The 10,898-nt window shown below is 36.9% G+C and overlaps 1 protein-coding gene across 1 annotated transcript; it reads right to left on the reverse strand.

Annotated features, from left to right (window-relative positions):
- Positions 1-9,175: 9,175 nt before the first annotated feature.
- On the reverse strand, positions 9,176-10,885 carry LOC113472113 (golgin subfamily A member 6-like protein 2). Its single transcript, XM_026831702.1, has 2 exons — positions 10,826-10,885; positions 9,176-9,537 (listed from the first exon to the last, which is right to left on the reverse strand). Exons 1-2 carry the CDS (start codon positions 10,872-10,874, stop codon positions 9,251-9,253), a joined length of 336 nt encoding a protein of 111 aa, XP_026687503.1. The 5' UTR covers positions 10,875-10,885; the 3' UTR covers positions 9,176-9,250.
- Positions 10,886-10,898: the final 13 nt, after the last annotated feature.

The following is a 10,898-nucleotide window of genomic DNA, read 5'->3' on the forward strand; positions in this document are numbered from 1 at the left end:
AAATGGGAAAGTCAAAATTTTAAAAAAAAAAAAAAAAAAAAAAAACTTCACAAATTCCTTTTAAAAACGCCCGGGTTGACTGACAAACTCATCAAAATAGAAGTTGTTCTTTCATTTTACTACCAGCAGGCACCTGATGGGCAACAATTTTGTTGTTTTTGGAACTCCTGAACTCTCAAGATATCCAAAGGTGGTTATCTAGGCGCACGGCAGTGCGCCAGGCCAAGTTCCGGCCTGAGCACGCCAGTGTGTATATTACACGAAACATTTCGATACTGTTTATAGGATATAGATATCTGCACTAGCATAAGGGATCTAGGGATAAGGGATGTTTCTACACATCAGTGGTGTTGGTTTGCCAATTGCCGTGGAACATCAACCTACCTCGTGTATCTTGCTATCTTATACCCTCTACCTCTACACTTTCACAAAGCAGAAAACGTCTAGACCAGTGGTTCCCAAATGGAAGATAATTAGGTACCCCAAGCATAAAAAGAACTGCTAAGAACCGTCATCACATAGCTATGTTGATTTCCAACCTTCGATAGAAGTAACATATAAGCAGAAGCATAAAAAAATGAGGGGGGAGGGGGTAATGGTAATTAAAAAGTAAACTAATGTGGGGGGAAAAGATTGTGTGTTATTAGTAGGTACCTTTGTAAGTTAGTAACCCACTTCAAACATAAATGAGGAAACATTATTACTTATTTGATTTATTGAAGGGTTCTGGGACAGTTCTGACAAAGGATTAATGAAAACCCTTCTATAGACATAAGAGAAAGAGAGAGAAAAGGAGAAAGGGAAGAAAGAGAGAAAAAACTTGTATCTATGTACATAGGGATTGAGAGAGAGAGAGAGAGAGAGAGAAATGTTAGGTAGGTACTTCTGTAAGAGAGAAAATAAAATCTTACATAATAATTTGGATTCTTTGCAAACAGAAATACCTATACCTTCTCTCTCTCTCTCTTTCTCTCTCTCAAGTTTAAGATTATTACATTAATAGACTTTATTTCTTTCTCTCTCCTCTAGGTATGTACATTTAGTTCCTAATACCTAACACCTACGAGTAAAAGCAAGAAGAAATCTATTTACTACCTACATACATTAGGTATACGTACAGTTATACATATACCTACGTAAGAGAACTCAAGAACCTAATAAACAGTGTAGAGTTCAGAGTTGTGTATTTGACGTCAGCTATAATCTGCAAGCACAGTCATACCCAGGACTTCAACCTCATATGTTGCAACAAGAAACAGATTGTTCGCCATCTTTTTAAGAGGTTTGATAGATTGAACTGTAACTAATAAGGTCTTGTCGTGCCAAAAGAGGATAAAGAAGACAGGATAGGAGAAAGTCAGCCGTTCCGAGAACAAACTTTATCTGTTTAGGATGAAGTTCGCCACGGGTGGGAATCGAACCCGCAACCTACCGCTTACAAGGCAGACGCGCTACCCTCCAAGCTAACTGGGCTGGTAAGTACTTTTTTTTATCTGTGTAAAATTAATAACTGATTATATCATTTTAATAAAGTTCATAGCTGCATCATGCACATTTATACGTAGGTAATTCTCTAAACTTTAGAGAAACTGAACTGTTGTTCTGTTGTATGAAAGGTTAAATGAAGGATACCAAATGATAACAACACATTCCTATTGGTTGGAGAACTGAGAGAGCAATGAGAGGCTCAATGCTCTCATTTAGAAATGCTACAATTAAAACGAAATGAGTTCTACGTTTTATCTCGACGATTTTGAATTTAGTTTTTCTTTAATTTTGTGTCATCATTAGGGTTGCCAACCGTACCTACGTTATTTCCCGGAACAATCCGTATTTTTGTCAAAAATCAAATGTTCCGCCGGAACACACCTTTGTTCCGGGTTTTTTCCAAATCTATGGAAAATACGGGAACTGACTAATAAACAGAAAAAATAACAAAAAAAAAAGTTTAAAAAGATAGGTAGGTATCTATGTACGAAAAACACAAAAACCCGCGAGTCAAGTAGGTATTTTTTCAGCCTTTTAGCATGTGATTTTCAGTACCTAAACCACAGGATTCAAAAACCGATAGTTTGTAATTAAGTTACTCTATCCTTTGAAGCACTTGTGTACCTCCAAGGACATGCTTACAATAGATATATTTAATTTGCAGATTTATTCAATGAAAAAAAAAAAAAGGTATAAGATCTTTTTTTATTTGATGCAAAATAGTTTTTTTGTTTTGGGGAGGGGGGGGGGGTGCATGCCTTTGTTCCGGGTAAAAATCGGGAAATCCGTATTTTTTCACCATTTTGCTAGTTTGTACCGTATATGCCGAAAAAAAAGTTGGCAACCCTAGTCATCATATTTTATTCTCGAACGGTTTGTTCGATTTTGATTAAATATGGCAAACATGTTCAACACACGAAGAAAATTTTTTCATTAAAATTTGGGTCCAATCAAGCCTATGAGGACCGCATAGGTGCCTATTTTCAGTTCCATAGTTCACTGAACCACTAGTAATAATGATGCTGTTGTGAGAATTGAAGGATATAAAAGCAGAGGGGAGTACGAGATAAGATTTCACTTTATGGCATTCATCATTATTTATATGACGCTCATATTGAGTCGTAAAACTTGGTATGTCTACAAACATAACATTACATGGACAACGTAATTGGCTCTCCCTCGTTTTTCCATTTCAGTAAACAAGGTCTATTTTTCAGATTTTCTTCTATACCTACCTACCTACCTAGATATTTTATTTTCAGGAAAGAATGAAAGATTTTGATTTGGATTATCATCCGTAGTGGTGGACTAGATGAAAATGTTTGGAAAAGTCACATCAAGACAAAAAATACCTAAATAAAAAACGACCTGATCAACTTAACCGATCTAAGCATAAATATGTTTCAGACCGGTTTCATTGAATAGTTCTCTTACATTCTGTCAGAAAATTTCCGCCAAGGCCGGGATACGAACCGAGTACCTCTGAATCGAAAGACACTCGACGACAGAGACAGACTGTCTACTGCTTTTAGTTCTACTTCGTCTTAACCGTCTATCCAATGTCTGCCTCCCTCTTCCAATCTTCACCTAAGGACAACACCATTGTAAAGAAAGGAAATGATCCTGTCCCACAATACAACAAATTGCGGGTCGAAATTTCAATCCCAGACAGTTCTAGGAAAAGACTCACTCAATATTGTTTGAATGAACGAGGTATGCAGTGCAGGTGGTATGACGGTGACAAGTTTCATTTGATAGAAGGGGAGAACATTGTAGATTGCATCTCTTGAGTGTTTGTAGGTACGTGTTGTTTATAACCTTACCTTTACCTCCCATAATAATAAAATTATGCTACAATATCCTTTACCCCTCACATACCTAACGTGCGTTCCTTCTTTTCACTCTCGCTTTTCTCTATTCTCTTCCCTCAATCTCTCACCTGTTTTCTGTGTGTTGAGGATTCCATTGTTTATATCCCTACACCCACACTACCACAACTACCTATATGTATTTACATCATTATGTAAATATCTATGTACTCGTATGTATTTACTATTTGTTTGACCGGAATTCTCGAACGGTTTGTCCAATTTCGATCAAACTTGGGCGGAAATGTTCAACACATAACTCTAGAGTTGGCGGCATTTTGACTTCACAAGAGCTATGTATAGATACCTAATTACCTATACATATTTATTTTGTGAAATGCAAAGTACAAAGTTGCTCTCACAGGAACAGGTTCAGTGCAAATTTTCAAGCTTAAATGAGAAAGTCCCAGAGTGTTTGTACCTATGTATTTAACCCACGGAAAGAGGAAAATATATTCAGGGGTATAATGTTGCCAATGTAGGTAGTAGGTATACACATCTAACGTTCTTGTATACGAGCTACATCCAGTGTTGCTGTATATCTATGTAATTATCTATTTATCTATTTCCAAAGCTTTTAGATGTGTATTTACTATTTGTTTGACCGGAATTCTCGAACGGTTTGTACAATTTCGATCAAACTTGAGCGGAAATGTTCAACACATAACTCTAGAGTTGGCGGCATTTTGACTTCACAAGAGCTAGCTATGGATACCTATAAGTACATATTTTTTGTGAAATGCAAAGTACAAAGTTGCTCTCACAGGAACAGGTTCAGTGCAAATTTTCAAGCTTAAATGAGAAAGTCCCAGAGTGTCTGTACTTATGTATTTACCCACGGAAAGAGGAAAATATATTCAGGGGTATAATGTTGCCAAAGTAGGTATACACATCTAATGTTCTTGTATACGAGCTACATCCAGTGTTGCTGTATATCTATTTATCTATTTCCAAAGCTTTTAGTAAAGAGCGGAAGGTTTGACTTCCGATGAAGCTCCAATTTCCAAAGTTTTCATGAAACGATGTACTCGTATGTATTTACTGTTTGTTTGACCGGAATTCTCGAACGGTTTGTACAATTTCGATCAAACTTGGGCGGAAAATGTTCAACACATAACTCTAGAGTTGGCGGCATTTTGACTTCACAGGAGCTAGGTATAGATACCTATACATATTTGTGAAATGCAAAGTACAAAGTTGCTCTCACAGGAACAGGTTCAGTGCAAATTTTCAAGCTTAAATGAGAAAGTCCCAGAGTCTCTGTACCTATGTACCTATTTAACCGACGGAAAGAGGAAAATATATTCAGGGGTATAATGTTGCCAAAGTAGGTATACACATAACACATCTAACGTTCTTGTATACGAGCTACATCCAGTGTTGCTGTATATCTATGTAATTATCTATTTATCTATTTCCAAAGCTTTTAGTAAAGAGCGGAAGGTTTGACTTCCGATGAAGCTCCAATTTCCAAAGTTTTCATGAAACTTTACGAAAACGTAAATAATAGGTATCGAGAGCTTCTTTTTCAGCATAGAGGTAGTTTGTGGTATTAGGTCAGTAGTCAGTGTAAGATATCTGAACGAACGAAGTAAGTTGTAAGTTTGAACTCGTTACCACATCAGAATCCAAGGTATCATGAAATTTTGAGTTTGATCAAGAAATTGGTAGATATGCAAAACTTGAAAAAAAAAAAAAAAAAAAAAAAAAAAAAAAAATTTGAAGTTTCACAATAGGTTTGCACAACGGAGATCCCGGATTCGATTCAAAGAAGCTTCGAAAATTTACTTGTCTGTCCTTGAAATACGAGGTTCACTGAACTCATCCCCACAAGTTCAATAACTCATTATTTATTTATTTTTGTTCATTATTATTATTAATATTTTTTTTATTTTACTTAGATTTTAGAGAACTGTTCAAACTCGACAGTTTGTTTCAACTTTAACAAAGAACAATACTTATTATTTTGCTGTAGGTACATTGTACATATCTATTTAAATTGGTTATTGATATTTTTCCAACCAGCAGAGCTCCTCTGAAGTTTTTTTCGCAATTTCTCTCCGTAGATATTCCGAGGGCAATCCTTTTATTCCACTCTGAATAACTCAGGTATCAAAGTCTGCAACTATTACTCCCTCCCTAACTCCCTACCTTAATATATACCGTCAGCATAATACTCATAATCTTTATTGATTTTGAAAAACAAAAAATATAGGTAGGTAAAAATATACCTAGGTATAGTGTGTCCAGATCAATGTGACAGCAAAAAAAATGGGCATTGTTGCCAAACATGTCACATGTGCAATGGTAGAGAATCTTTAAAAGGGGAAGGTATATTGCACAGTGCTTCCTCCGACAGTGAAACAAAGTCAGGTAAGGCGATATCCACCTTACCTGTTCTGGAATCCAACCTCTGAACTTAGAGCTACCTCTGCATTTTAGAAGAGAGAGTTTATCAAAAATAGACCTTTACCTGAATTACAACAATGTAAGGATTTCCTGCAATCTAATTGGTTCCTTCATTTTGGGTTGATGACTCATTGCTGTCACATTGATCTGGATGAACTATATACCTCTACACCAACCTATATATACATAATGCATGTGGACTTTGTTTTTTAACGTTGATAGAAAAAAAGTTTTATTTAGTACAAAAGGTTGAGTACTCATGCTCATACGTTTGGTGTATGAGGTACCTACCTTTACTTACCTATGCTCCGTAGCCTAGTAGACATCACACTAGGCTTGCACTCCGGAAGTCCGGGGTTCAATTCCCGGTGAGGTCGAAGTTTTGTCGTCGTGAAGACAATTTATTTTATTAGGTTGTATTATTATACTCACAGCTATCCGGCAGGCGGTAGGTAGGTGTACCTGGTACAGGTACCCAAGGCATTAGGGTTTCTGACTTCAGTGTAAATGTCTAGTGCTTCATAAAGACTCAATAATATGTACTTACTTTGAGGTTTTTATAATGAAGGAGACTATGAAAGTTCTTCTCTAAGGATTCATTCAGTCTCGTGTTATTTTAGACAAATTTCAAACCTTAGAGTCACTTCCAAAATTTATATCAGTTCCATGTCATATAAAAATATTAGTTAAAAAAAATCTCGTAGCTATGTGTTTCTGTTCGAGGAATCGAATAGTGTGCCCTTATCCTCAAGCATAGAGAATCTCCCTAGTTAAAAATAATAATAAAAAAAAAAAAAATCTCGTAGCTATGTGTTTCTGTTCGAGGAATCGAATGGTGTGCCCTTATCCTCAAGCATAGAGAATCTGTTAGTGCCAGCCTAGTTAGCTTAGTTGGTAGCGCGTCTGCCTTGTAAGCGCTAGGCCGCGGGTTCGATTCCCGCCCGGGGCTACGAGCCCCATTTTGGCCTGAGTAAGTATAGTTGAACATTTCTGTCTGCTAAATCTCATCAAAATTGAACAAATCGTCTGTGAGTTATGGTGAATCAAACACACAGACAGACAAACTAAAAGGAAAATCGAACCAGCCTAGTTCGCTTGGAGAGTACCACATCTGCCTTGTAAGCACTAGGTTGCGGGTTCGATTCCCGTCAGGGTCTGATGATTGTACCCCAAACAGTTAAGGTTCCTTCGGCTGGCTTTCTCCTATTCTGTCTTCTATATTCCTTCTCTCTTCGCTTTCGATAAGACCTTGGCAGTTACAGTTCCCCTTGTCAAACATCTTCAAAGAAGAAAAAAAATCGTTGAGTTTAATTTAAACTTGGAACTTACTTCGTTCGTTCGTTTTAATAATAATGGTTCCGAGCTATTAGGCACACAACCTCCTTGTCTGGTCGTCCTGTACCCCTCCCCCCTACACTGACTGAGAAGACAAGTTGTCAATTCGGGCACTTGTGAGCGAATTTAATTTTGTGTTGAACTTTTTTGCCAAATTCATCAAAAATCAGACAATCAGAAGTTGTGATGAAATCAGACAGACAAACGAAAGAAACAACCGTTGAGTTGAAACTCAGGACCCACATTGTTTGGTCATCCCAAACATATTAGGTTTAAAACTAATCAAATTGAATATGTTTTAGTATTACCTTATAGCTTATAACTGTAACAGTCATACAACGGGTTAACCCTGATATATCCGGCCTTTGAGCTTGAAAAAAAATGATTGATGGAAATCACGACAGGAAGTTAACATGCCATCAGACCCCTGACATACATAGATACAATACATTCATAGACCCTATATGTCAAGCTCAAGAAAACATACCTACCTAATATGTAGGTATATTGAAAATGAAAATATGATAATAAATTTATTAGAAGGAGAGAGTGTGAGAGAAAAAGAATAAATTGTAGTGATCAACTACCCGAAAAGCTGAAAATAAAGAATTAATATAACAGGTCCTGCTATATTAAGACATAATTTCTATGAATGCCTGATTATTATCAAGCTATGCAATGCGCCAAGCATAATATTCCTGTTAAATTAAATACAAAAAAAAACGTCAAATTTCATCAAACTTTAACAAAATTACTCGAGGGATAGGTATAAGATATAACTAAACAAAGAAAGGGCTCCTTTATTAAGACATAATTTCTATGAATGCCTGATTATTATCAAGCTATGCAATGCGCCAAACATAATCCTGTCAAACTATACAAAAAATAGAAAGTAAAAACGTCAAATTTCATCAAACTTTAACAAAATTACTCGAGGGATAGGTATAAGATATAACTAAACAAAGAAAGGGCTGGGTAAACTACCCGAAAAGCTGAAAATAAAGAATTATAAAATATAAAATGTGAGGTCCTGCTTTATTAAGACATAATTTCTATGAATGCCTGATTATTATCAAGCTATGCAATGCGCTAAGTATAATATTCCTGTCAAATTTTACAAAAAAAAACGTCAAATTTCATCAAACTTTAACAAAATTACTCGAGGGATAGGTATAAGATATAACTAAACAAAGAAAGGGCTCCTAGAGGGCCCAAAAAGGTCCTCTTGAAATCGAATTGAAAAATTCCTCGGACAACCTTTGAATGGTAGTTAATAGTTAGGGTGAAACAAACATAGGTAGATAGGTAAAAATTAATTAAATTATTAATAGTCTAGTTAGGGTATGGTTGGAGGGGGGGAGCGTGTCTGCCCTGTAAGCATTAGGTTTGATTGCCCAGTAATTGCGGGTTCGATTCCCGCCCGGGGCGAATTTTATCCAAAGGAGATAAAGTTCATTGTAAAAAAAAAATGTAAATGCAATTTCTTTGTGTTATTATGTCACAACTTTGGTGCTCACTGCAGCATTGTAGGATTTTTCCATTCGGACAACCTTTGAATGGTAGTTAATAGTTAGGGTGAAACAAACATACATAGGTACAAATTAATTAAATTAATAGTCTATTTAGGGTATGGTTGGAGGGGGGGAGCGTGTCTGCCCTGTAAGCATTAGGTTTGATTGCCCAGTAATTGCGGGTTCGCTTCCCGCCCGGGGCGAATTTTTATCCAAAGGAGATAAAGTTCATTCTCGGAATGGCTAGGGTTCTCCTACTCTGTCTTCCTACTCTCTTCACTTTCGGGACGATTGAACCTTCACAGTTAGTTGCCTCTACGAAATAGATAAGTGTGTAATTTTTCACCAAAGGTTACTAGAGTAAAATAATTACATAATTACTTGTTTAGAACTTTTCTTGTGAACATAAGGAAAACTACTCACGTGAAATTAGAGAGAGAGAGGAAAGAAAAAGAAAACCCTTCTGTTAAAAAAAATCTCGTAGCTATGTGTTTCTGTTCGAGGAATCGAATAGTGTGCCCTTATCCTCAAGCATAGAGAATCTCTGTTAGTATGGCATGTTACTACTTTTCTCCAGTCTTTCGTAACTTTATTTAACGTGAGATTTCTATCTTAATGCCTAATACAATCTTTGACTTTTCATTTACGTTCCGAAATAGACCTCTTATTATCATCTCCTCTATCTTCCACATTAAATTTCTGTATTCCTTTGTTTCTCACCCATTCTTTCACTCCCATGTCCTCCTCACCCATCCCATTCACTCCCATGTCCTCCTCACCCATCCCATTCACTCCCATGTCCTCACCCATCCCATTCACTCCCATGTCCTCCTCACCCATCCCATTTATTCCCATGTCCTCCTCACCCATCCCATTCACTCCCATGTCCTCCTCACCCATCCCATTCACTCCCATGTCCTCCTCACCCATCCCATTCTAGAAGTTGTTCTTTCATTACTACCAGGCATCTGATGGGCAACAATTTTGTTGTTTTGGAACTCCTGAACTCTCAAGATATATCCAATTGGTGTTTATAGGATATAGATATCTGCACTAGCATAAGAGATCTAGGGATAAGGGATGTTTCTACACATCAGTGGTGTTGGTGTGCCAATTGCCGTGGAACATCAACCTACCTCGTGTATCTTGCTATCTTATACCCCCTACCTCTACACTTTCACAAAGCAGAAAACGTCTAGACCAGTGGTTCCCAAATGGAAGATAATTAGTAGGTACCCCAAGCATAAAAAGAACTGCTGTATCGTATATCTTGCTATCTTATACCCCTCTACCTCTACACTTTCACAAAGCAGAAAACGTCTAGACTAGTGGTTCCCAAATGGAAGATAATTATTAGGTAGGTACCCCAAGCATAAAAAGAACTGCTAAGAACCGTCATCACATATAGCTATGTTGATTTCCAACCTTCGATAGAAGGAACAATAAGCAGAAGCATAAAAAAATGAGGGGGGAGGGGGTAATTAAAAAGTAAACTAATGTGGGGGGAAAAAGATTGTTTGTTATTAGTAGGTAGGTACCCTTGTAAGTTAATAACCCACTTCAAACATAAATGAGGAAACATTATTACTTATTTGATTTATTGAAGGGTTCTGGGACAGTTCTGACAAAGGATTAATGATCGGAACGGCTAGGTGTCTCCTACTCTCTTCACTTTCGGGACGATTGAACCTTAACAGTTGAAGTTGCCTCTACGAAATAGATAAGTATGTAATTTTTCACCAAAGGTTACTACCTAGAATAAAATAATTACATAGGTAATTACTTGTTTAGAACTTTTCATGTGAACATAAGGAAAACTACTCACGTGAAATTAGAGAGAGAGAGGAAAGAAAAAGAGAACCCTTCTATAGACATAAGAGAAATAGAGAGGAAAGGAGAAAGGGAAGAAAGAGAGAAAAAACTTGTATCTATGTACATAGGGATTGAGAGAGATAGAGAGAAATGTTAGGTAGGTAGGTAGGTACTTCTGTAAGAGAGAAAATAAAATCTTACATAATAATTTGGATTCTTTGCAAACAGAAATACCTTATCTCTCTCTCTCTCTCTTTCTTTCTTTCTTTCTCTCTCTCTCTCTCTCTCTCTCTCTCTCTCTCTCTCTCTCTCTCTCACTTTTCATTCACGTTCCGAAATAGACCTCTTATTATCACCTCCTCTATCTTCCACATTAAATTTCTGTATTCCTTTGTTTCTCACCCATCCCATTCACTCCCATGTCCTCCTCACCCATCCCATTCACTCCCATGTCCTCCTCACCCATCCCATTCAC

Source organism: Diaphorina citri, unplaced genomic scaffold (assembly GCF_000475195.1).
Source record: "Diaphorina citri unplaced genomic scaffold, Diaci psyllid genome assembly version 1.1 scaffold3933, whole genome shotgun sequence".
NCBI classification, from domain to species: Eukaryota; Metazoa; Arthropoda; class Insecta; order Hemiptera; family Psyllidae; genus Diaphorina; species Diaphorina citri.